This window comes from Betta splendens, chromosome 22, assembly GCF_900634795.4.
Source record: "Betta splendens chromosome 22, fBetSpl5.4, whole genome shotgun sequence".
Taxonomy (NCBI): Eukaryota; Metazoa; Chordata; class Actinopteri; order Anabantiformes; family Osphronemidae; genus Betta; species Betta splendens.
The window spans coordinates 9,783,547-9,809,271 of record NC_040900.2 but is presented as its reverse complement, the minus strand read 5'-3'; the positions used below and the strand labels follow the sequence as shown (position 1 = coordinate 9,809,271).

Genomic DNA, 25,725 nt, shown 5'->3' with positions numbered 1-25,725 from the left:
GTGTATGGCATAGATTGTTGATTAATGTCTTTGTCTTGTCTATGTACAGATGGTTCAGGCCTTCACACATGGTGCAGCCACAGTGGATGGAGAGCGAGGAGGAAAGTTTCGTCTGTTAGAAGGGAATGTTTTTGGTGAATTCACAGACCTGGTGAGTATTTTCCCACCTTTTAATCCTTAAAACAATGTGATGTGAAATGTTTATAATTTGTAGTCATCCTATCGTAGATGACTGCCTTCAATTAATAACTTTTTTTCCCCACCAGGTTCCTGATGAGAAAATAGTCATGAAGTGGCGGTATAACAACTGGCCGTGTGGTATGTACATTTTCTGATATTCAAGAAGATATAAAACATAAAGCTGTGACTAAGCATCCGTTGCCTGATTTACTTCATGGTGTTTTAGACAAAAATAAATGGGCATGTCGTCTTCTTACATCACTTCATCCTGCTAGAACATGAATCGTGCCAGCAGTTGAACTGTGGTGCATAATGACTGAAAAGTACATTAACCAGGCATCCTTTAATGGACTGTGCACAAAAAGGAGTTATAGCAGCCAAAGCCCACTTATGTTGAGGAAATCTGACTCCTGTTGTGCTTAAATAGACCCATTACGATCTATTACTGTCCCTCGGTTGCACTAGCATGAGTGTCTTTCTCCACAGAGCACTACGCCACAATCACGTTGAACTTCTTGGACCGTAGCAGTGAGACGGAGCTGGAGGTGGCGTGTCGAGGTGTCCCGAACAGTGAGGAGGAGCAGACGAAGGAAGGCTGGAAGAGATACTACTTCGAAGCTATCAAACAGACTTTTGGCTACGGAGCGCGGCTCTTCTAAAGACGCTCTGCTGTAGCACTGTGTCCTTTTGTTGTGCTCTTTTAAATTTCATGTCCTTCGGCCTCTCTGGCTCAAGACGTCCCACTGTAAACTCAATGCGAGAGGTGAAGAGAGGCCAGTCTGACACCCGTCTGTGTAGGTGATAACATTTTGACTTCTTCATATTTAAATTACTTTTTTTTTTTTCCCCCTTCAGTATTTGGGTCAGACATAAGCAGATGGTGCCTGTAGTGTGGGGAAAAGCAAAGGAGAACCACAAAATCAAATTGGCCTCACTTCTATAAATATGTAATTATTGCGAGAGTAAAAATAAATGTTGTTACTCTTTTTATTTGAAACGTTACTTTTGGATATGAATGTGTATTTTTTACTCATTTTACTCTTTTGAGGTGTAACTGTAGTGAAGACGCTTTCAGCCAGGATGCATGTTTTGTTTCTAGCTGTCAGATGGAGGAATGACTATTCGATCTGAGCTCTATTTGTGAAGTCTGTCATTTATTGCTAAGCAGCACACTTTCATTCAGACTTGCTCTCATTCGCATCATGAGCCCAGTGTTTGTCTGAGCGATCAGACCAGCCCAGACCTTTGACACTCATTCAAAAAGTTTGAATCCCTTACGCAGGTAGCTAGCAGAGCAACGGAGGAGACACTTTGCAATATTTGGCTTCAAAGGTGTACATTTACAGTAAAAAGCTTTCAGAACATCTATTTATTCCTAATTTCATCCATTCACAATGTAAATTAGTTTCTTGGAATAAACAGATTCCTGTATGCTCTTGATTTGTTTTTATTTTTGTGAAAACAATTGTCACATTACATCTGTCAATTACTGGTTTAACTTGTTTTCACATTTCATATGTAAATGTTTTCTGCCTTTAAAATATTGATTTACACAAGTGCTTAGAAACAGAATGCTCAAAACAGGAAACAAAGGTTGCTTTTACGTGGGGAAAAAAGCACAAAAGAAAAAAGATTGCTGCAGGTCACATTTTTTTCAGGTCTTACAGGAAAATATCTTCAAAAAAGATGAATGGCACACGCTACCAATCAAACAGCAGTACAGGAAAACAATATTGGATGCCAATATCTGAAATAATCTGAAAATTAATGCCCACAAAGAACATGCAAAAAACAATTGGCAGAGTCATGCTGGCTACAAATGAAAGCTTCAAAGGTTACTGGATCAACAGAAATTCACCACCTCCTACAACACATCTGCTTCAAATCAGAACGTAAGGCCCTCATAACAAAAAGCTTTTTATTCTCAAGAACAAAACCTCATTCACCAAAGTCGAGCTGTCTTCCAGCAGGTGGAGGGATGATGCGGGGCGCAGCTGAGCAGCTTCCACCTTCTCCGGTCCCTTCTTAGCAGTGAAGCTTAAATAAAGGATGCAGTGGCTGAGCTTAAGGCTGTTTCCCCCAGTTGCATGCTCAGTCATAAGCAGATATAGAGCTCAGATTCCTGGAAGAGGGAAAGGAAGTGAGTCACTGACTGGAAAGAGGGAAAAACAAGCAGGAATGTCATCAAGCTCCCAAACGTTGGTGTAATTAACAACCTGGAGTCATTAAAACCACCGATGCCCTAATGTGACAGCTCCCTCTTACATGGTCTGTCCTTTACCTGTCACCAGGGCACCACCAGCTGGAGAGACACCCACCGGCTCCTGGTGTGTTTAAATTGTTCTTCATTCAAGTCATTGATTAAAACTTCTCTGGAACGTGACCTAAGCGCGGTCTGCTCTCTGCAGTGTAATGAACGCGGCAGCCTCACTGAGCTGCGACTCAGCCTTTTACCTCCTCCCATCATAATCCACCTTTCTAATGTGTTGGTGTGAGAAGGGGTGTAGGACACTTGAGGAGACGGACGTCACCGGACACCTACGCTGGAGCTGGAGTCCCTGTCGAGCGAGTCTAGGCTCCTTCGCGGCGCCATTTCTCCCACATCAGTCGGTTTCTTGGCAGAAAGGTCATTTGGTCGTTTGGTTCTGGAAAATATGCAATGAATTCAGAAAGAAATCAAACACATCATTTAATGATCAAGTATCATTTGAGGCATTTGGTTAAAAAGATTCTTTTTGATCTGGACTATTGAATATGGCTGCACTAAACAAAAATTCATCCAAATCCAGCAGCTCTGTCCGTGGTTTACTTGCAAAAGTTTCACAATTCCAGCTTGTGGGAATATTCTGCGTGCTGTTGTTCTGTTTAACTGTAAACTAATAAATATGTTCTCATTAGACTCGGCTGTCAGGGTTTATTCTGAGTGATGGGCAGCGGTTCAGTCCCTACCTGTACAATGGCCACATACTCAGGCCTCTGCTGTCCTTCTGGCCTGCAGGAGCAGACATAGCTCGTTCCACCAGTTCTTTCAAGAAGTGGAAGAGCTTCTCCGACTCAATGCACTGCTGCCTAAATAATGACAACAAATAGATTTTTCCACCCGTTATTACTGTAACATACCTCCAGCCGCTTGTAAACCAGTAACCCTAACCATTCTACTGTGTACTAGACAGAGTACAGAGTAATGCTCTGTAATGCACAATGCAACAGACAGTTTTTGTTTGAGACTAGTGTTTTTAGAGAATAAATAACTGTTGTATTAGCGTGAAGGTGGACAGACTTACATGTGAGCCAAAGACATAACAGTGCTGAGCTTGGACTGGGTTATCGCACAGGTTTTGGTCAATAGAGACTTCAGGAACATCTCTAAGGCTCGAGCTGATGTCTGAGGTATAGGATTTCCCACTCATTGGCCATGATGTCGCCTAAAAGAAAAATCTCTGATTTCCCATCCTGGATAATAATAATAATAATAATAATAATAATAATAATAATAATAATAATAATAATAATAATAATAGGCAGTAGTTAGATCATCAACGTCTTAATAAACATCTTAATGCTTGACAGTAAGAACACAAGTTTAGAAACAGACACGCAGAATTTAATTAAGGATAATTTAGAGCAACTACAACTCCCAGCATGCTTTGTGAGGAACACTTCAAGGAGGACAGGAGAGTGGAACGCTTTACAGCTAAACATCCACATCACGCATGTTTTAAAGGATACAGATGATCACAGGAACCGCAATCGCAATCCTCCCCACCTCTCTGTCCTTCTGCATGATCTTTTTGATGCGACTCTGGCAGCAGAAGGAACAACAAGATGTGTTTTTACCAAATGATGGTCAGTGTTGGGACAGGAAGGCTCAGTATTCAGTGTGACGGATGCACGGAGCTGCATGTAAACATAATCCAATCGTAAGTCGCTCAAGCGACCCACTTAAAATGTAAAAATCTCAATAAAAGCGGGCACAGAGGAACCTCTGCCTTCGTGCCATCTACAGCCAACAATGTCGACCTCGACCCTGTCAACCTGAACGTCATTCAGACCTTCTGTTGGAGGTCTGGAAGTGTTTACCAGGCTGTCAAGACGAGACAGAGCGGTGACAGCGAGGATTCCCGACAGTCCCTGAATGCAGCAGCTGCTCCTGATCTCCACGCCACTTGGACGCAGTTTGCGCGTTTTAAGCGACTCTTCGTCATTTTTATCGTCGCAGGATAAAGTTGATACTCACCGGAGGGAAGCGAACACTGTATCTTCTCTTCTGCCCGGGCATTTTACTCGCTGTAATACGCGCCGTCCGCTCACATTGTTCATGTTTTTACCGCAAAGCGCTGCAGCGTCCATTTGTTTACCTTCCGCAGAAATACCGCTGAAAAACTGACGGGGAAAAACACACAAACACACCTGAGGTCAACCCCGTGACCCCGGCGATGACGTCACGGCCCTTGCCTTTAAATAACAAGCCCAATTTTAAAATATTGTTATTATTAAATAGCGTAGGTTTCAGACCCTTAAGCAGGAATAGTTAATCTAAAAACAGCCTATTAATAGTGATTAAAAATGAGCTAAGCTGACAGCACATTATTATTATATCTATTCATAGACTTTTAGTTTGTCAGTTTGGTTTAATGTGTGTACAAATTTAAACAGAACCAATAATTCAAAGCAACCTTTATGTTACTGTTGAACACACCCAATAAATATACAGTGTGATGGTTAAAAACTAGGTGAAACTGCTTTAATAACTGGTTGAACCACCTTTGGAAGCAGAAACCTCGAGCAAACAATTTCTGCAGCTGTGGATTAGGTGAAAGAGGCACTTTAGTCCTCTCTTCAGCTCAGTCATATTCATAAAAATGAAAATATTTACGTCCTTGATTAGAGGTAAATTACCGTTTGCACAATTAAAGAACAAGATCTCTGAGAAGCTTGATGTTCTTTGTGACTAAAGTGTCTAAAGTTATTTAAATGTTTAGTATAGTGAAGGATGCAGTGTAGACCAGCAAGTCATTTCAGAGAGACTGTCTCAGTCACAGTTCATGGTTCCAGCAGGAGGACAGCGACCCAACATCTATATGCAACAATGCACACAATTATTTAAGTCACACGCCCCCAAAATTCCTTCATTCACCATCTGGAGGTGTCACCTTTAGGGACTGTACCTTGAAATCCATTCAGTAACTTGTTGCTGAACAATCTGGTGACGACATCATGGACATTGTTATTTATTGTCTTTATTGTCTCACCAATTACAAACTGGTCACCTATAGTACATTACTCTGCCCATTGACTACAAAGGTCAGAGATAAGATTTGTCAGCATTTATCACAAAGGTTGAACAACACTAATAAAGCTCAGAATATGTGGTTTCACTGCTACGTCTCTCAGGAAAGAGGACGACAACATGTTTCACTGGGTGCTGGTTGCAGTCTGTGTATTTGCGACATGTCGTGTACGAGGTAGGTGATAAAATACACACGTTCCCCTCTTCGTCACTTCTATAATGGTGCATTTCATTTTGCAGCACAAATTGTTTTACAGCCACACTGTGTGAAAAAACTAATGTGTTCTTCTGTCTCTGTTTCAGGCTCCACAGAAGAGAAACATCTCAGTCAGGTCTTTATTCACAGTAAACCTCCTAATTATCAGCAACACATTCCACTTACTAATAATCACAGACATTTTCTGGGTGTCGGTAATTTAAATAAATAGACATATTTATTTATTTAATACTTCACCTAAACCCTTATTATTGCTGTTGGCGACTGGGAGTGGGGAGTACTTTTACGCCATTTCATGCCTGTACCTTAAAGCAACCAAACAGTTGGTGTCTAAAAACAGAAATCCACATATTGATGTGGATCCCATCCTTGAAAGTGTCACTACTCCAGCAGTTCCTGATGTTCCTCAACTTGACAGGATTAGTCAACACGACCTTGTGGTTTCCTGCAGGACGACCTTGGAGCAGATTTTCTTCAGCATCGTCTGCATCCTTTGTTCCAGTGTCCTGACATGAGCCCGTCTCCTGTTGTCCCCTCCTCAGGTGAGTCACATGAAGCTTAGAGATATCACTTTGTTCTGTGTCAACGTTTTCAATTTCTTCTAGTTGAATATGTTAAAGCTGCAGATGTTAAGGTCATCACTGAGCTCGGAGACTCTTTAACTGTAAGTGAAGTGTCACAGCAGTAAATAGTTTTAGTTATTTCATTTTTTTATTTTTAGTATTTAAAAATTTTATTAGAAACTATTCTTGTGCAGGTTTGCTTGGAAACAATTTTCTGTATTTTACAGATGTTTTTTAACCTTCAACCTGGAAAATTATAAATATATTTTCTATATTACACTGAAAAAAGTACAGAAACATTATGACCGCAGTTGATTCTGTTGGTGTTTTATTGCAGACAGCGATCGGCGCCAACGGCTCCACTATTGCATCGATACCTTTTGAATTTCGGCACGTGTCATGGAGGTAAGTATCTTCTATTTTGCTAAAGCATTACAATCTCCAGCCGTCATAGTATCTGAAATATCCTAAGATAACCTAACTTAATGAACGTTTTATGGTACAATTATAAATGTCACTGCCATTAATCTGTTTTTTATGCTGTGCTTTTCCTCCTTCAGTATTGGAGGTTATGGGACTTATTAGAACGTCATCACATTGGCAAGTATGTTTATTTCTAAGCTGATTGCATTAAAAATAAAAAAATATTTTTAAAAACTAAAAGTAGAAATGTTTGCAGTAAATGCTGGAAAAGTACATTCAGTAGAAAGTTGACATGTTGGTATAAAACCAAAATGGGAAAGAGGACATGTTTTAAATTTTATACACTAGAATAAACCTTTTTCATCAGACTCATGTGCTTCTGTGATGAACTGGTGAAGTTGGTACCATAACATTAAATGCAGTACATCAGTAAATGTGTTTACCACCTGTGCTGTCGTAGATATTTTTAAACTCTTAAATCCCAATCTTCTGGGTCCGTCCCCGGTGCCGTTGCTGCACGGTCACCCTGCATCTGTCAACCAGACGGGCTTCAACTTCACTGTCACCAGGCACAACACGCTGTAAGGCACTGGACCCTCAGCGCTTTATGAAGGAGCTCTCGAATGTTTGAATGCGTGGACTAGAACTTGGATGCAAATTGTGTCTTTTGTGGTGATTTGTATGTTTATGATTATGAAGAGGAAACTCATGACTGTGTGTCGTTCTACAGGAACGTCTCAGATCAGATAAAGCACGTGATTACTGCAAAAACAAGGTTATGTGTGAATTAAATGTAACAAGGTGTTTGAACCTCCTTAAAATAAACTGACTGAGGTTCGGATCGCTCTCCTAAGACTCTGTTCTCACATGACAACTTCATCCTCCACATGACAGAAGCTCTGGACATGACGATGAACGAGGTCAGGCTCATAACAAACTTTAGCTGACAGACAGCTCTGCTTATTGTGTTCAGACCAAGAGGCTTAAAGCGGATGATTTATATACAGACATTAGAAACTTAACTTAATTGTTTGAGTCTGTGGAGGCGTTTTCTGCTATCAGATCCCCAGAACCATTGTTAATGTGGTGCAGATTCTTCCCATGAAGCCTCTCAGAAAAGCTCAAAAACCGACTCTGGGCTGTCACCTTCAAAAGTAATTTAGACTGTTTTGGTTCTGTGCAATAATCTAAATATCTGGTGGATTATTACCCCCTAAAAACATATGTTACACTGTAAATGTCTGAACCTCTTATTCTTTAGGACACTGATGAGATAATGATCCACTAATGTGATGTTGTCCTCTGCTCACAGGACGTTCTGCTCCTGTCTGGTTCAACCTGCTGAAGACTCCCCAGAGCTGAAGGAGCTGATTAAGGTTAACCACAAATACCAGGTGTGTGTTCAGCAACATTTAAATAGTTTACACTAAAAAACAATGTTTCAATAAAACCAATGTCCCGAGACGTATCCAGTCTGGACACCAAATTTGATGAACCTAATGAACCAAACCTAAAACAAACTTTCTTTGTGTGCAGAGGAGATTAAAGGTGCTACTGCTCACTGAGCTCTTCTTCAAAAATGACTTTGCTGTTGTTCTGCAACCTTATTTAGAGAAGGCCGGACCCCCGAGACTTCCAGTATGTCACACTGAGAACTGCTCATAATAAAATCGATTAAATGCATGCAGCTCTTTGTGTTCACTCACAATCTCTCTCTTAACTTCAGGATGGAAAATTTGACTCGAGCTTCTTCACAGCAGATTGTTTTCACTCTACTGTGAAAGGACACGAGGAACTGGCAAAGGGCCTGTGGAACAACATGGCAAAAAGTGAAAATAATAAAGAAGTTACATTTTCAAAACACAGCAGAACGTAAAGTTCCCAGACTGTCACACGGTGAACGCTTTTCTGCTACAAATGCTTCAGTTTCAGCCAGAGGAAGAGAAGGAGATGATAAAGACATTTTCAGATCCAGTAAAGCTCATCTGTCCATCACAGGTATAAAACAATGACACCAAACATTCATGTGATGTTTGCTGCAAACTGTCACAAGAATAAATCTACAATTTTAAGTCCACGATAAACAACGACATAGCAAAATGTCCTGTCTATATGTTTCTTGGTAACAAACCAAAACCTACCTTAAATATGTGTATAAATATGTGTATATAAATATGTAGAAAAAGAGAATAAAAAGAAATATCTGTATTACTTACCCATTTTCTGGTTCTGCTGGAGGTTTCTCTCCTTTCCCCTAAACACATTTCATTATACATAATTAATAAAACTAAATTCAATGTACTTCCCTCATTATATGACATAAGAAGACATATGTACAAACATATATACGGTGAAAAACTGTAACATACACACTTGTTATTATGAAGAAAGGTTTAGATACAGAGAAGTAAAATTAATTATGAAAGCCTAGTTGGTACAAAACATTATATCTACATTGTTTTGAGTAGGATACGAGCTCTCCTTTAGATTTGTGGGAGCAGAGGGATTTTCACACAGTCAGCATTTGTCAGGGAATGTGGGGAGGGTCATGCAGGAGACTGGGCCGGTGGGGCCGGGGGTGGGGCATAGGCCGATTTAGAATAGAGGCTGGCAGAATGTTGGAAGAGTGTTGGCAATATAAGGCATGTCTTGAATGCATTCTGTGTTTTTGCTTTTGTTTTGCGATCAGTTCTCCTGGGACCTGACGAGCCCGGAGACAAAGTGGGGGCAGTGGGGCGTTTGTGCTGCAGTACCGCCGTGTGGCCACCAGGGGCAGCGCCGTCACTGTTTACAGCCAGAGGGACACGAGCTCTTAGCGTGGAGTTGAAACGGGAGACAGACGGGGAGGAGGTCACAGTTGTAGTTTAATCAAAGAAAAAAGTTACAGGAACTTAGGGGTGAAGTGGTTCAGCTTGTGGCGTTTGCATAGTGACCGACTACAGAGTCCGCAGTAACTACTTGTTCATATGAAACTGTCGACCGGAGCGTTAAACGGTAACTTTTAGCTCGGGACTCGCTGACTTCTGCATGGTCGCTAGCTAGCTAACAGTTAGCTACAAGAGCTACTTGGCTAACTAGCTGGCTAGCGAGGTCCAGCCCAAAAGTTGTTTACTTCAACTTGTGGATGTAGTCACCCCTTTTAGCCTTTTTACTCTGCGATTTTTCTTCGGGATAAAAGATTTAGGACCAAAACTTCACACTGGATTTAACACCGCGCGCTGTTAGGAAACTAGCAGGATGTCCACAGAGGTTGAGTGTAGTCAGGTTGATCTAGGTTTGACAGCGGCCAGCTCCTGTGGAGGAGCGGAGGAAAAAAGCCACAACGCGTCCGAGGAGCAGAACGGAGCGGATGAACACGGACAGGACAGCCACGGCCCCGAGGCGGCCAAGAAATGCAAGGAAAACGATAAGGAGAACGACCAAAGCAGCACCGCTGACTCGGCGGTGGAGACGGTGAAGAGGAAGGTTGTTGAAGCTCCGCCACCCAAAGTCAACGCGTGGACTAAGAGGACCGTGGGCAGGGTGCCCATCACCAACATCAGCTCCCAGGAAAAAGGTGATGCTTTTTAACTTGGCCCACGGGATAGTTTGCGTGTGTGGTGAGGGAACTTGACGACACGCTCGCAGCTCGCCACGCCGCTCCCCCACAGCTGAGCACGTTGCTGCAGCATTTTGACAGCTTCACTACGGGGCAATGCTGCGTGCGCCCGCGTTGCACGACCCTCGCTTGGGCCCTTTGGTTTTTAAAAAGCCGAATGAGGCGCATAAAGGCGAGTGTCAGGCCAGTCGAGAGGTGTTGATGGTAGCATATTTTCCCCATCCCCCTCTGTGCTCGGATTGCTCTCGAGCGAGCACCACGTGTTGATTACTGACAACTGCTACTTCTTTAGCCTGTAACTTAGCTTCTACCAGTTAGCCGTCCCTCTGCTTCTCCCTTATTTGAAATGTCACTGACAGCGTCGGTTAAATGCAGCGCCGGTGGGGGTGGGGGGGGGGGCACGATCCGGGCCAAAGTCAGCCTCAGGATTGTGCTGCAGGGGCGACTCGGGGTGGAGAAGCTAAAGCAGCCAGGCTAACGCTTCCTGCTACCGTAGAGACACGTTTTGCATGTCCAATAGCCTGGCTACGCGCAGTTCCTCCCACTAGTGTGTTCTCTGCTGCAACAAGTGAAAGCAAAGTATGCGAGGAAGGTGGCTGGACAGGTGTAAACGTTAGAGAAGCCAGGGGCTGTGACTAATCAGTGTGTCTACTCTGCGTGGCTCTGACTGTGCTTCATCATAGACAATTAAGTCATGGACCATTATCTCTCTGAACTTTCTACATAGACATTTAAAAAATGCAGTAGAAATCGAAAGTGAACACACTATTCTCAGTTTTTATAGTTTTAAAGGCCACAGTTTTGGCAAGATACGTGTTAGATGTAAGAACAGCCCAGCATCCACCAAATAATATATTTTATTAATATAACAGAGAAAAGGCTGAATCAATAGACTTTTGTATTGTTAGTGGGTTGATTAATTGGGCATTATTAAACCCTGTTCATCATAATGTCCCAGCCCCATTTGATGCCTCTCTTGTTTGGTTTTGCCCAACAAGGTAAAAGCAGCACAAACAAAACTGTTGCCTAAGTCAGACTTAAAATATCTCATCATTACAACCGAGAAGCTGGAGCCAAAGAATGTTTGGTATTTTTTTTAAACTCACTGAAGATAAGGCAAAGTCTTTTTTTTAGTTGACTAATTATTTCAGCTCTTAAGATCAACTTATTACACAATGTGGCATCTGTACATTGTTAGTTTTGTCTCATTGTCAGATGAAATCTAACACGAAACTACAATGATATAAAACAGAAAAGAAGAAAATCTTTCTATTAATGAAGCTGAAACTGACTGTGTTTACATTTTTGCTTGTTAAATAATTTACATAAGCTTATCATGATGTCAATAGCTTCTTAAACGGTTGATTAAGGCTGCCACCAAAGATAATTTCCAGTGCTTCCATTACTTCCATTACTTGGCTAAGTGTTAGGTGTGTTTTTTTTTTAATTCCCAAAGCCGAGATAAACCGTTTGCATAACGACATTTGGTCGTCCAGACCTCGTTCTTGATTATCTGACTTTTTATTCACCCTCAGATTACTGTTGTCGACCTAATATGCTGACACTAGTCAGTGGCTTTGTCGGCGACTGAGGCGCTTGTAGTACAATGGAGGAAAAAAAAAACAAGTGCTGTCACTTGTTCTAAATTTCGGTATCGATTTACTGCCAAATCTACAGTTATTGTTGATTTCGATGCGTTGTTTACTAGCCAGCAGTCCAGTAGTAATGAGTCATTTGTGTCACAACTAAAAGCTTTGTGTAACCCAGGGCGTGGAGTTGTAGTTATTGTTGGGAGATGTGCGTGTTCAAACAGGATAGAAGGCCCTGCTGCAACATGGGAAGTGTAGGTCTCAGGGGCTATAGTTTAGATAGATTCAAAGCAGGGACTCAGTGATAGCTTAGTTGCATTTGGACTTTTATTCTTTCATTCTGTGTCCAGAATTGTTGCATGCTGCACAATCTTATTAACTGATGAGCAGATATTTACTTTAATTACTGACCAGTCAGTTAACTTATAAGTCATTTAAGTGCAGTTTAAACTTTCAAACTATCAGGACAGTTCTTCACGTGTAAGGACTTAATAAAACTACTGATTCATATCGTAGCTTCATTTTATGTGTTTGGCTCTGACGTTACAACAGTAGTTTCGTTGAATTCTGACTTGGTGTGAATGTGGGTCACAGAGTGACCAAGGGGAGCTATATTTGAAGTGCTCCACTCTGGCAGGAGCACAGGCATCATTTTACAGTGTTACTGTACAACCAGATCTGTGGGTGGATGCCTGACATCAGACATCCACCCATTCATGTGGAAGCCGCTGCCCTGCGCTTCTTATCAATCCGACCATCCCCTGGTAAGCGATAGGGACCGTCGGGCTGCAGATGGCCACTCCCAGCCTGCAGCGGCCTGTGGAGACGCAGCCACAGTGTGGCTCTACCCAAAACACTCGCAACTAGATGAGCAGCCAGCGTCTGGGGGGGAGGATATTTGTTCATTCTGTACAGACACATTCCCAGTGCTGCACAAACGCGGCTGAGCATGCAAGAGTAGATGACTCGGCTTTTTACCTCCAGTGTTGAGTAACCTCCCAGGCCCACAGCCTGTTCACTGGCATCAAGACTGTAAAATAGGGACGAGACCCTTTGCATTAGGCCTGTGCTGTCAGGTGTAATAATGCCGCTGCCACTTATTGATTCTGTATCTGCAGATCAACAAAATGCTCTGAAAGTCGTCCGTGCCAGCAAGACCAGGATGAGAAAGACCAGCAAGGTAAGTCTTTACTTTTTCTCATTTATTCCATTTTTTTACTGCTTGGCATACAAATAAATGCAGATGACAGATGTAATATGTTCCTTTAATAATTAACCATGACTAAATAACCACTTGTTCCCTTTCTTTTCTGATGTTTAATCTTAAGGCTAATGTATAAGTTTGCTGTTTGTTTAACGAGCCATGACAAATTAACCAGCGTGTTTATTTCATCACTGTAATTTCTCCCAGGTAGTGACACGCAGGCTGGGAAACTGACATGTGGTGTTGGGATGTCGGCTACTTTAAAGTGCTTTCTACGTTCTGTGATTACTTTTCTAACCAGTTTCTCCACTTTCATTGTGTGAAATTAATAGTACAGAAGCCACATGATATTAAATATGAAAATGTTAATGGCAATGTCTGATCTACTTAAATAGTATTCTATGTCAAAAAGCAGCACAAACTGCAGCCTTGAGGATAAGCTGAGTCAACAACCAGAAACTGAACATTATCGCTTACATAGAACTTATTTATCAGTTTTGGGGAAATTAGGTCTGAACTATGTGACTGCACAGGTTTTGTCTAGTACTAATAAGCTGCAAGTGTTGGTGGTAATAATGGTTCTAAAATGGGGAAGCATTGGTAGAGGATCTTTAAATGAGCCAGAGCAGCAGCACAGAAGAGTCTTAGACCCTTCATACAGTACCTGTCAAGTCAACACATTACCATCAAAACCACTGTCATTAACTACTAGTTAATCTGCTTTACCAAAGTCAGCTTTAGTTTTTCTTAATGGACCTCTCTGAGACAACGTTGTGCGACTGGTAACCACTTATGTATGTGTCTCTCATGTGGGGTATTTCCAGGATGTCCCTGGAAAGTACTTGCACTTATGATGTCACAATAAGTTAAGTAAAATTCTGAATGTCAATGTTCCCTGTTGAGCTTTACTTTTAAACAAACAAAGGGACTATCAGATTTGTAGAACACGGGGGAAATAAAGTTTTGGTGAGTGCACTTACAACAGCGAGAGTTGTTATAAAAGCCAAAATACCCTTAAGCAGACTTTTCCATCAAATCACTTGTATCCACAGCACAGCAACAACCAGGTCACTCTTTCGGATATCATGTTTTCCGTTACCTTCTCGGCCCACCTTGCAATTCAAACCCGTGCCTGTGTAACCTTGATCTCATATCAGGTTGTCCAAATTTACAACATTCATGGCTGTGGAAAGTGACTCTGCCTGTTTATCGTGGTTGTTTGCAGTTTCCCCACAGATGGAGCATTGACCTCCTTTTCCTCTTCTACCAGGAGGGCACTTGAACGCCACATGACCTGACCACACAATGTGAACACAACAGGTTTGGGCCTGAGCTAATGTCTGTTTCTTTTCTCATCGTGTTGCAGTCCAGTGACTTCAGTGATATCACAAACTGGCCCACACCCGGTGAACTGGCCAAAGAGGTATGACAAGTGTGTGTGATGCTTCTAGATGGCAATAACACATTGTTGGAATGCAGCAATGCTTTTCTGGTGTCTGCTCACTAGATGGAGCACTTAAACACCCAGCAGTGATGGTATAAAAGTTGTTTGCTGCATCTTCAGTTGTATAAATTCAGTCAAGCAACATGTCCTGGCTACTTTTAAAAGGTTTGAAATGGTGATGTCAAGCTGTGCTTAAACCAATATTGAGGTGCATGTATGTATCGGAACATACTGTAGTATTTAGATGGCATGCTGATGTAAGGTTTTGCTGTGTTTCGACTGTTTCGTTGCAGCAACAACAAAATGTCCTCAACAACAACGGGAAGAAGCCTCCCTCCTCACGCAGAGAGAAGGAGAAGAGGAGGGAAAGACCCGAGAGAAGATCAGAGAGCAGCCACGACCCAGGTGAGAGCAAAGAGAACCAGGAGTCCCAGCCCAGCCTGCTGGGGGAGCTGCCCAGGGATGGAGAGTCGAAGCCCGGACAGGAGACCAACAGCGCCGGCCTGAAAAAGAGAGGAGGTGAGGGTGAGGCTGCTTTTCTTTGTGGGTGTCGCATGTTTTAATGCTCTGTATTGGCCCGACGTCGTATTCAGTTTGATGATTTCACTTTTCATCACTGTCTTTTTAAAGCGTTCATCTCCAGAACTGTCAGCTGGTTCAAAACTTACACTTCAATATGTTTGTGAGGTTTAAGTAATTTTATGAGCCTAAACATCTGGAGTTTTGCACATTTTTCACTGAACAGTGATGATTTGTATCATCTCCTTGCTGAGCATGTATGTACCTGTGGTAAGATGGACGGCAATTGGTGGTTGGTGCAGTGGTGCATGTTTTGATATGCTTATCTGTTTGTCTCACAACTGCTGACCTGCTCTTTCCTCTATTCAAACGACATAAACAAGCACCAATTTAATTCCAAGCTCATTGGAGACATGATGGTGAATAAACCAGAGTTGCGTAAAGAGTTTTGTTCCAAAATTAAATTAGTCAACCGCCAGAGTATTACACTGACGTTAAGTCACTGGTGGACATTACATTGGAGTCGCAAAATGACTGGTTTAGCTGATGCTTTTGGTTGGTTCCACAATTTCTTTTCAGTGATTTGAAACAAAACTCTTGAAGCTCTGTTTTCGGTGTGCAATCATCGCTAGGTAACAAACGTAAGTGGGTTTCTCTGCCGCTGGAGGAAGTGTCTCAGGACAACGACAAGATGCCTGTGGAGGGCCCGACACTGGACTCAGAGCCCACGGGTGACTTGCCTGACCCCACGTCGCCAAATCATATGCTCCATAATAGCAGGGCACATGATAGCAGGAGTAAGTGTCCAGCAGCGAATTCTTCTCTGTTCATACACTCAGTATCTGTTTGCTCTCTGCCTCCTTCTGATCTCACACTGCATGAATATTACATGTTCACTCTAACTGATTGCCTACCAGTTTGCGAGGGTTTTTCCTTACTAACGCATTGCAAATGGAAAGCGTGCTTGAATGAAAAGCATTTTGATAGACATGTATTACAGCGTAATGGCTGACGAATAAAAAAGTTGTAATGTTTTAAGTAGTAGCTATTGGAATCGAATACTTCAAGTATCTACGGCCTCCATAAATGTGGAAAAAACACTGTTTTGTTCACAGGCTGGAGGAGAGAGCCGCGGGACTTTGGGGACGATGCGTCCAGCCTGAGAAGTGACAGCGGGAGTTCCCGTGGAGGACTGAGGGGCAGGGGGAAGGGTCGAGGACGCGGTAGAGGCCGCGGACGAGGTATGATTTCAGGAAGGAAGACGATGTTGACTGTAAAGACGAACTCGTCTGACTGTTTTGGGTTTGTGCTACTTTTTCAGGCCGTTATGAGTACACTCAAATATTCCGTGATTCTCGATCGTCTGATGGCTCCGCTCAGGTCCCCACAGAGTTTGGGACCAACATGGTTTACTATTACGACGATGGCAACAAGGTGCAGATGTACACAGTGGATGAGAAGCTTCTAAAGGAATACATCAAACGCCAAATGTGAGTATTCAACAACTGTCCTCAAGACTCTTCCTGCATCCTGCTGTAAACCTCTTGACACACCTTTGTATGTTTTGAAATGTAACTAAGCACTTATTTAGTTCATGTCTTTACAAACACATTTAATGTTGGCTCTTTTTGGTCTTGTCAGTCATATCAGTGCGATAAAAGGTTTTAGCCAAACAGGTCAAGGTGGATTGGTCCAAGTTGTTACTACCATCACTTCCAGGCTGACCGATAAGGGTTGAGTGTGTCCTGCAGAGGGCAGCTTGCGTTTACTGTGTGACTGACAGCTTTGGCCTCATTACAGCAGCACATTCAGAGTGGTGGAGGCTGAGGTAGACTCCTAAATATAGTCTGCGTGCCTTGGAAAGGACGGGATGAATTATGTGCAGGCTGAGGGGAGAGCGCGCGCATCGGGAAGTGGAGACACTCTTGTCTTCTCCTTTTCTCGTCTCCCTCAATGTTATTCAGGCTGCTCACTCAGCCGGGATTACGCCACATGAAACAACCACTACCCACCGCCTGCAGGCTGAGCTGGACTAGGAGACGTGTCTGTGTGTGCACGCGGCCTTGCGAGCGTGACTTTAAAGTGGTGTGACAAGTAATAGACAGAGAGATTTTCCAGTCTACAGATTTAGGGCTCCAGTGAAAGGATTCTTCTTTTTGAAAGAAATGACTTAACATAAATACATTTTTCGTCAGGCTCTGTTTTCAAAAACCATATTAAATAGTTTTTCATATTTGGTCAGATTTTTAATCTTGTTTTTAAATTCTTTGGTTTGGTTGTTCCTCACCCATGACAGCAGAGATCTGTGCTGAATGTCTAGAAATGGGCTCATTTTCAAACACATCCTAGAGACGTTTGAAATTTAGAATTTCAGTTTTGACCCTTTTGGAAACGTCTCCTGTGTCTTTCTCCAGTGAGTACTACTTCAGCCACCACAACTTGGAACGAGATTTCTTCCTGAGGAGGAAAATGGACACTCAGGGCTTCCTTCCCATCTCTCTCATTGCTGGCTTCCACAGAGTCCAGGCCCTCACAACCGACATCAGCCTCATCATAGAGGTAGAGCCACAGTGACACCAAAGAAAGCTGTGAAAGTCATAACATTCACACACGTATCACATATGAGAAAAAATATTTTTATTATAAATGTCTCCAGGCTCTGAAGAGCAGCACAGAGGTGGAGCTGGTGGACGACAGGGTTCGCTGTAAAGTTGACCCAGAGCGTTGGCCCATCGCCGTCCCTCCCATCGTGGGCTCCCCTCGGACCGACTTCACCCAGCTCATCAACTGCCCTGAGTTTGTTCCAAGACAAACCCTCAGTTCCACAAACTCTGGTCAGTCTTTAACTGAATGTTTGAAGATGAAAGAAATGTGACGAAACGCTATAGCACATGATAGTTAGCATATATTCATGGTATTTGACAATTTCAGTATGTTTAGCACATCAGTTTAGTAAAAAGAAAAAAAAAACTCACAGCTACCAAAAAGCTCAAAGTCTCTGGCCGAGGAGTGGGCGAGTTTAATGATTTGGAAAAGCAAATTACTGACACTGCAGTTTTGTTTTGTTCCAGTCACAGCATACAGTGTAAATAAACATGCCCCAGTTCCACCAGAGCCCAGGTCACAATGCACTAGGACTACAACTTCTGTTTCTTATTGATTATCCAGAAACTCAAAATCACAATCAGAGCTCATATTCCACATTTCTTTTAATATTTCTGTTAGTGAAGATGTTTTCAGCAGTGCACTTTATCACCACCTAACCCAAATGAGAGCTGAGCGGTGTGATTTTATGAAATGGCGCTGAAGGCTGTGTGTGTCTGATGTGTCGACTCTTTCAGCTTCATCGCCTGTGAAGGAGACTCCTCCTCTGTCTGCTGAGCTGCAGGACTCTGCTGATGTCGGCTCCTCCAGCCAGGAGTCGCTCTCTGCCACAGACGCCCCTAAAGATGCCCCCACGCCTAAACCTGACCCAGATGCGTGGATCCAGGTGGAGAAACGCCACAGACAGGCCCCTGGAAAGACAAAGGTACCTCATTAGCCTCTGGATGTTGATGCCAAACTACACTGTTAGTTAATGGAAGAATAGTTTCGGTGTTACGCCCTATTTTAGAAATCCCATTGTGTGTAACACAATCACTCTAAACATGTTTCTTTCACGTTCATTTTTTTCATTTTTGCATCTTTGATTCCCTCTGCCATCACCTTTCTGCTTTTCATCACCTTTTCTCTGTTTTATGCTCCTCTAATCATGTGTCTATTCCTTCCCTTCCCTCTGCCTGTTTCCTGCCTGTGTCCTTCACCTCTTGCTCAGCAGCACATCTCTGATGTGTGTGTTGCCGAGTCCTGTCCTCCCCCGGTGCTTCAACCTGACCGACCCCCTTCTGCAGTTGAGTACCTCCTGCGCTTCCTCGCCCATCTCAGCTTTTCCTCCTCCCTTTTTATGCTCCTCATCTGTTTTATTGTCACAATTTAGCTGTTCATTTAACAATGTCTGTGTACATTTTCTGTAAATAAATGAGCTAACATGAAAGCCCTTCTTGTAGGAACAGGACAAATGAATACATTATTTAAAATGGTATTTGGTAAGAGCTAAAGTTATAACAGAGCGTACCGATGCCTACCTACATACGACATGATGAATATGCTTATCTTCTGTGTCATCCAGGGGGACAGGAAGACACCACCTCCCACCTACCAGAGTCCTCTGCCAGCTGAGCCTGACCAGGAGGAGCTGGACTTCCTGTTCGATGAAGAAATGGAGCAGATGGCTCCAAAGAAGAACAAGTTCACTGTCTGGTCAGATGAGGACGACTCGGACTACGAGTTGGACGACCAAGATGTCAACAAGATCCTTATTGTCACCCAGACCCCTCCTCACCTCCGTAAACACCCTGGTGGCGACCGGACAGGCAACCACGAGTCCCGAGCCAAGATAACCGCCGATCTGGCCAAAGCCATCAACGACGGGCTGTACTACTATGAACAAGACCTGTGGAAGGGAGAGGAACAAATTGAGTATAGCAAGGTAAGGCAACCAACCATCATATCATACAATATTTTCTAATAATAATATAAAGTCTAATTTAATATAATATATATTATAATAGTAATATAAAATAATATTTAATTATATATGATGATGTAGAGTAGCGTTTACAGAGTTCATGCTTAAAGATCTTTGCTGTTTATCGCTCTGATATTTTGTGCACATATAAAGAAAAATATCCCATTAGTTCAGGGAGCCAAAGATGTTCAGGATCAGGCATCCTGCAGATCAGAGAGGCAGAAAATCGACACCCAGTGCAGTAATTTACATGCATAATGTGTGTCAAGTCAAGCCTGAACATGGGTCAGCTAAAATACCACATGATAATCAGGTTTCATGACCTACAGACAAGAAACCGATTCAAAGTGTATCTCAAAGAAATGGTTTGAGGGTTTACGTCATTACAATTTTAACCTGATTTCCATGGCAAAGAAAAGAAAGATTGATTTGAACTGGGCACAGAAGAACATGCAGACACTATTTGATGGTGCTACAGTTGGCCAGTTGTTGTTTTTGCATGCTAGTGAAACTTACAACAGCTTGAACATACAGTAATATGGATAAACATTTTAAAACTGTGTAACACAAACAGAACTGCAGGCCTCAGGGAAGAATGCACACGAGAGACTGATGTGAATCCAGTTCAGAGCAGTACAGAGGTTTCAGTTTAAGTTTTTGCTGTGGAGAGTTGTGTTGCTTAATAAAGGGCTGTTGTTTTAACTGTAGGCTCCAGCAAGTAAAATTCATTAAACCTTTCTGCTTTGACCTTGGCTGTGTTTCCTTTCAATAACAGGAAGTGAGTATTTTGGAATGACTTGCCTTATTATTAACCAATGGGTTTTATAGCAGCAACAGTCAAAACCAGAGAGTTTCTGTGTTTCAGCGTGTGGTGCCTGATTCGTACTTATCAAATAACACGATGCATAACAAAGCAATAAATACTCCTGATTGGTTATTTTTTTGTTCTGCATTTGTAAACAGAGTTTGGCGTCTTGGAAGGAAAATATTGAATTTTGCGCTTCGTAACTACGCTATTGATTAAACTTCTATTTACTCTGTACAAGCTAAAAATTGCAGAGCTGCCAATTGTGTCTCCTCTTGGTGGTTTTCAGCGTGGTCAGCTCATTCTGTGGTCAAAGGTGGTCAGTCATGTCCCCAAAGGTGGGAAATTTGGAAATGTCTTGCCTGGGCACACACGGCATCATCATGGTGTTTTTTTTTTGTTTTTTTTTTTTCATTCCTGTACCTGACGCTGACGTGTAATGTTCAAAGTACGCTGCACATCTGCTGTGTGTCACACAGGCCTACGCGCTGGCATATCTAGTATGTTTACCGCTGTGTTGCACACTCATCACTTTATACAGCCTGAACGGTCAGATTGTGTGTTTTTATCTACGTGGTCATGCAACAGGGCAGTGTGGTGTTTGTTCTACTATAGTTTAGTTTCTTCATAAAAATGAGATGAAGCAGTGAAGTAGTGTTTGCTTGGAGTTCAGCTCAAGCTTCTATATTTTCATAAGTGTAGCAACGTAACACAACATAGAAATAAACGTAAATGTGCAATAGTTCCCAAATAGTTTTAAAACTCTTGTTTCTTTGCTACTCCAGCAGGAAGTGGAAAACTTCAAGAAGCTGAGTGTCATCAGTAAAGATGAGTTTGACACACTTGCCCCTAAAGTGCCCATTGACCCGAACCAGGAAGTCCCTAATCCTCCAATGCCAGGTGAGTTTGTTGGTTTTATTCAAATAGAGCATTCTGTTGACCAAGCTTGTTTTATATAATCAGAGTAATGGAAAAGTAATAAGAGATAATAAATTTAATGTTTGTTGTGTTTTAAATCTTAGTGGACAGTAGAGTAGAACTGGCCCATTCTCTGCCTACAACGGTCGCAGAGTCACCCATCGCTCACGAGCCCCGAACCCCCAGAACACCTCGCACCCCTGGACGGCAGGATCCCAACAAGACGCCGCGCTTCTACCCGGTCATGAAGGAGAGTGGCACCATTGATGGACAGGTCAGCTTCCCTCTGCACGAGTCAGCAGAAAACATAAGCACTGTGAATAAGTTGAAAAGAATAAGTTGAATGAATGAGCAGTTATCTAAACTCAAGACACATCCAAATCCTCTACACTGCTCTCTGCGTCTTATGTGACAATGTAATGGCTGAAAATGAACATGATTGTTTCCTGTTCCAGACGCCAAGAAAGAAGAAGACCCGCCACAGTTCAAACCCCCCTCAGGAGGCCCATATTGGCTGGGTGATGGACTCTCGGGAACACCGGCCGCGTTCCGCATCCATCAGGTTGGTTAGATGTTGTTTTCAGCAGCACGTTTGACTTGCTTTAAATGGGACGAGGAGGAGAACACAACACAAACTGCTCACTTCCCTCCCGCACCAGTCATTTTGTAACACTTGCCCTTTTCTTGTTCTTCTGTTTGCCACGGTTGACCTTTCTACTTCTCTGTATCAAACAAGAAGTGTTTGAAAAAGTCAACCTCATCCAGTCACTTGACAAGTGAGGTTTTTGGCGAACTACACTAACATCACAATCCAATCAGCATCATCTGCACATGACTGGACACACAAACGTGCCTTTATTCCCCCTACAACCGATCAATTCGTTATTTCTAGATTTGGAACACACACAATGTTTTCTGTGAATTTTCTTTTGCTCAGTTTTTATCCTTCCTCCTCTTGCAGCAGCTCCAACGCTTCCCCCTCAGAAGGTGCACCATTGACAGGAACCTATGGCTGCACCCCACAGTCTCTGCCCAAGTTCTGGCATCCATCCCATGAGCTGCTGAGGGACAACGGCTTCACCCAACAAGGATATCACAAGTACCGCCGACGGTGCCTTAATGGTACATGAGAACAGTTGTTACATGCAGACTGTATTAATACTCACCTCTCCACTGTAAACATTAAGGTTGGATCGTTTTTTTTTTCCAGAGAGGAAACGTTTGGGAGTTGGCCAGTCTCAGGAGATGAACACTCTGTTCAGGTTCTGGTCCTTCTTCCTAAGGGACAACTTTAACAGGAAGATGTATGAGGAATTCAAACAGTATGCGCTGGAAGATGCCAAAGAAAACTACAGGTGAGGAGAAACAAACAACAACCTTCTTTGTTTTTCGTTTAGATTCTCCATAAGAAATTTATTTTAGCAGTACCGCTTAACTTTAACTCTTCATTCCATTTTGGTTCATACATATTTTTCCAAATAGGTCTTCCAAATTAGTTAAAACATAACACTTTCCTTTTGTGAGTGTGATTTACTGAGGGGTCCCTGATCCCTTGGTGTGTTTCTGCAGAAAGCAGCACTGTGACATCACTATTCAGCTCCAGAGGGTTAACAGACTCACAGTGACATTGTTGTGTATCTGCCAGAGGCGCCTTCACACTCCTGCCAAACCCACATTCCTCTCTAAATAAGTGGGTGGCTCAGCCTTGCATGGTGAAGTGGGCGTGGATGTAGCTTTAGGCAGTGTGAGCAGAAGAACCCTACCAGCTGTAACTGAGTCAAGTAAAAGAACTCGTTCAGTCAGTTGTTGCTGTTGTAAAATCTTGGATGCTTTCGGAAAAATGGCTGATATGCAAAGGTCAACATGCAGAGCAGCAGCATGTCTATATTATTGTGTGTATGTATATTGATATCAAGTCTGGAAACCTCATTTGAAGCCAGGTAAACATTTATTGTCCTCTGCAGGTACGGACTGGAATGTCTCTTCAGATATTATAGCTACGGTTTGGAGAAGAGATTCAGGTTAGATCTGTTCAAGGACTTTCAGGAAGAAACTCTCAGGGACTTTGAGAAAGGTAATTAAAGTTCTACCAGACCTCAGCTGCTGCATATCAGAATTTTAGTCTAATACATCACACAAAGATGACTTTCCCCTAATGAGGGAGTAAAAAATAAAATCCCTATTTTCCATATATTAAATGTGGTTAATCTTTTAATCTTTTTTTAAACTATGAATTTTCAATAAATGCTCTTAATAAAAAAGCAATAATTCTATAATAGTGTATTTGATTGAAAGGAGAGTTTGATGTCAAATAGGCTGTGGGTTTTGTCCCCATCAGTCAGTTCTGATGCAATTTGATTTCCCCTGCTCCAGGTCAGCTGTATGGACTGGAGAAGTTCTGGGCCTTTTTGAAATACTCAAAGATGAAGAACCAGTCCATTGACCCAAAACTGCAGGAACATCTCTCCCAGTTCAAGAACCTGGAGGACTTCAGGGTGGTGGTAAGTGGTGGAAAGTTTTTACTGAAAACCTTTTCCTGATGGTCGCATGTTAGTTACTGGCACACTAGTCGATAGTTGGCTTTCAGTTAAATCATTTACTCTAAAATAAAATTTAGAATCAAATGTTACCCATAATACAAGTGCTGCTGGTGACCTGTTGTCTTTGTGGCCCTGTTGCCTGATCACTTGGCCCACAGCCACCAATGGGAGAAGAGGGAGGCAGGAGAAGACATCACTCATCCTCTGCTGGGGATGAAGGGAGGCGTCGGCGACACCCTTCCAACACTACCTCAAAGCCTGCGCAGGCTTCCAAATCCTCCAGCAACGCACCTCAGCCTGCCGCCGCTGCTGCCACACAGAACATGCCCAAATACAACAGCCAGAAGACGGCATCTGGAGCTGCTGCCCAGGTGAAGAAGACAGAGTCTAGAGGCGGGAAGAAGGAAACAGTTGCATCAAATAAATGAAGCTGCTTGATGACGTGTGACTTTGGATAGAGGAGACGCAGAGCAAGGCAGCAGCAGCAGCTATGAGCTTAGCTTTCGCTCTTTTTCAGCGGCAAACTGTTTGGTATGAAGAGACGGAGCATGGTCGATGGAATTAGATTTTATCAGTGCATTTCATTTTAAAGCAAGCATAGGCAGCGAGCATGAACCTGTCGCCTGACAGCTCATATGGTTTACAAAGAAAAAAATGCATTCCCTGCATTTTGCCTTTTATTCTCACAGATGCCAAACTTGTCAACGTCTTTGTTGATTTCCACAATCTGTAAAGAGTTGTTAGACTGTGATTCTAGTTTGCCAATATAAGTGACACTGCAGATAGTCTTGTGTGCCTTAATCTGTAACATCAGGACAACTGGAGGTGACTTGACAAAATGGTCCATATTCTGTTTCCCATCTGATTATTTGGGGTTCAATACTGACATTTGCATTTTTAGAGACAATCAAAACTGAATCATGAATTTGTGAAGGACTGATCCCCAATCCTGCTGCTTTAACCCAATAGCCTAAAGTCTGACTGACAGGCATCACAGCTAAACTTAAACATTGGTTTTTAAGTAAAACCTACAGAAATAATAACAAATTGATCTGGGAAGCTTTACTTTCAGTCCATTTTTTTACCCAGAATTACTATAATTTATTGTTTTATTTTTCTTCCATTTACTTGATTTAAGGTAAGCGTTGCAGTTTTATTGGCTTTTGCTGTTGAATATAATAAATAAGTAAAAAATGTTTCTGCTGGCATTGTGGGTGTGAGTTCGCATCGTAAAACTACAAAATATTTTAGCTTGAATTCATATCATGTTTGAAGCTTGTGCTCTAGAGCACTTGAATCATACCCTTTACTTCACCAATGGACTTAAGAGGATTTAGAGTTGAATTTAAAGAAAAAATGTAAATACTTTAAAAAACATTTGTTATTCAATTATTATTTTGATTTTAAGTGATTTATTTCATCTGTAGTTTGGTTTTTGAGTGTTTTAGGATAATGTGCATGTTGTTAAATTGTAAAATTGAAAAAAAAAATATAAAATAACACCTGATTGTATGATTTGAGTTTGTGTGGTCTGTTCTTCTGTGGGTTCCTCCCTTCATTAACCAGAGGTAAAGTTATCAAGCCTGATCTGCAGGGTTTTGTTGCCAATGGCAGTTCAGAGAAATTTGTCTGTCTTTACAAACCAATAAGTGCATTTGTATTCTGTCAACTCCAAACGTGTAAATGGCTTGATGACAAGCAGGGAAATTGAGAATGTGTAGCAATAGTAAAATAATAAACAGCTAAACAGACAACACATGGTAATGTTTATAACCATAACAAAACTATAACAAAAACATGCGTTTTATTTTAGAAATGCATAATTAAACACACTATATGACCATCAATCTGTTTCATTACTGGGATTT

The 25,725-nt window shown here is 42.2% G+C and overlaps 4 protein-coding genes and 1 long non-coding RNA gene across 15 annotated transcripts in view; 3 read left to right on the top strand and 2 right to left on the bottom strand.

The window, feature by feature from the left end:
• The window catches only part of ahsa1b (AHA1, activator of heat shock protein ATPase homolog 1b), a 45,955-nt gene extending 44,335 nt beyond the window's left edge, over positions 1-1,620 (top strand). For both annotated transcript variants that reach the window (XM_055505898.1, XM_029139822.3), the window contains 3 exons: positions 50-151; positions 267-318; positions 667-1,620. In XM_055505898.1, the coding sequence (XP_055361873.1) occupies positions 50-151; positions 267-318; positions 667-839 (327 nt within the window). In that variant the 3' untranslated portion in view covers positions 840-1,620. The remainder of the gene's footprint in view (positions 1-49; positions 152-266; positions 319-666) is intronic.
• LOC114848911 (dr1-associated corepressor) lies at positions 1,610-4,554 on the bottom strand. Its single transcript, XM_029139823.2, has 6 exons — positions 4,418-4,554; positions 3,910-3,982; positions 3,465-3,558; positions 3,130-3,249; positions 2,723-2,825; positions 1,610-2,302 (listed from the first exon to the last, which is right to left on the bottom strand). Exons 1-6 carry the CDS (start codon positions 4,457-4,459, stop codon positions 2,276-2,278), a joined length of 459 nt encoding a protein of 152 aa, XP_028995656.1. The 5' UTR covers positions 4,460-4,554; the 3' UTR covers positions 1,610-2,275.
• A 33-nt stretch (positions 4,555-4,587) lies between these two features.
• On the top strand, positions 4,588-8,857 carry LOC114848615 (phospholipase B1, membrane-associated-like). Of its 2 annotated transcripts, XR_008693703.1 has the most exons (8): positions 4,588-5,645; positions 5,774-5,802; positions 6,139-6,229; positions 6,588-6,655; positions 6,811-7,827; positions 7,986-8,067; positions 8,210-8,311; positions 8,400-8,857. XR_008693703.1 is itself a non-coding variant. In XM_055505899.1 (6 exons), the coding sequence occupies exons 3-6, from the start codon at positions 7,775-7,777 to the stop codon at positions 8,547-8,549; spliced, it is 387 nt and encodes a 128-aa protein (XP_055361874.1). In that variant the 5' UTR covers positions 5,812-6,229; positions 6,588-6,655; positions 6,811-7,774; the 3' UTR covers positions 8,550-8,857. The 2 variants fall into 2 exon arrangements, 1 of the variants encoding a protein (XP_055361874.1); XM_055505899.1 differs by lacking the exons at positions 4,588-5,645; positions 5,774-5,802 and having other exon boundaries at positions 5,812-6,229.
• Positions 8,858-9,474: 617 nt separating this feature from the next.
• Positions 9,475-25,369, top strand: larp1b (La ribonucleoprotein 1B). Of its 8 annotated transcripts, none has more exons than XM_029139103.3 (20): positions 9,475-10,229; positions 12,979-13,040; positions 14,431-14,487; positions 14,802-15,033; positions 15,660-15,824; positions 16,143-16,268; positions 16,349-16,517; positions 17,442-17,586; positions 17,684-17,861; positions 18,369-18,556; positions 18,842-18,916; positions 19,196-19,555; positions 21,188-21,299; positions 21,422-21,591; positions 21,773-21,879; positions 22,279-22,439; positions 22,528-22,672; positions 23,282-23,391; positions 23,691-23,818; positions 24,016-25,369. In XM_029139103.3, exons 1-20 carry the CDS (start codon positions 9,911-9,913, stop codon positions 24,283-24,285), a joined length of 3,279 nt encoding a protein of 1,092 aa, XP_028994936.1. In that variant the 5' UTR covers positions 9,475-9,910; the 3' UTR covers positions 24,286-25,369. The 8 variants fall into 8 exon arrangements, with proteins under 8 accessions (XP_028994936.1, XP_055361928.1, XP_028994937.1 ...); XM_055505953.1 differs by having other exon boundaries at positions 21,185-21,299; positions 22,282-22,439; XM_029139104.3 differs by having other exon boundaries at positions 9,476-10,229; positions 14,802-15,027; positions 21,185-21,299.
• Positions 17,648-22,623, bottom strand: LOC121201970 (uncharacterized). 2 transcript variants are annotated; one of them, XR_005897219.2, is made up of 4 exons: positions 22,484-22,623; positions 19,409-21,603; positions 19,152-19,270; positions 17,648-18,542 (listed from the first exon to the last, which is right to left on the bottom strand). It is a non-coding gene; the product is annotated as an uncharacterized LOC121201970 (long non-coding RNA). The 2 variants fall into 2 exon arrangements; XR_008693731.1 differs by having other exon boundaries at positions 19,152-21,603.
• Positions 25,370-25,725: the final 356 nt, after the last annotated feature.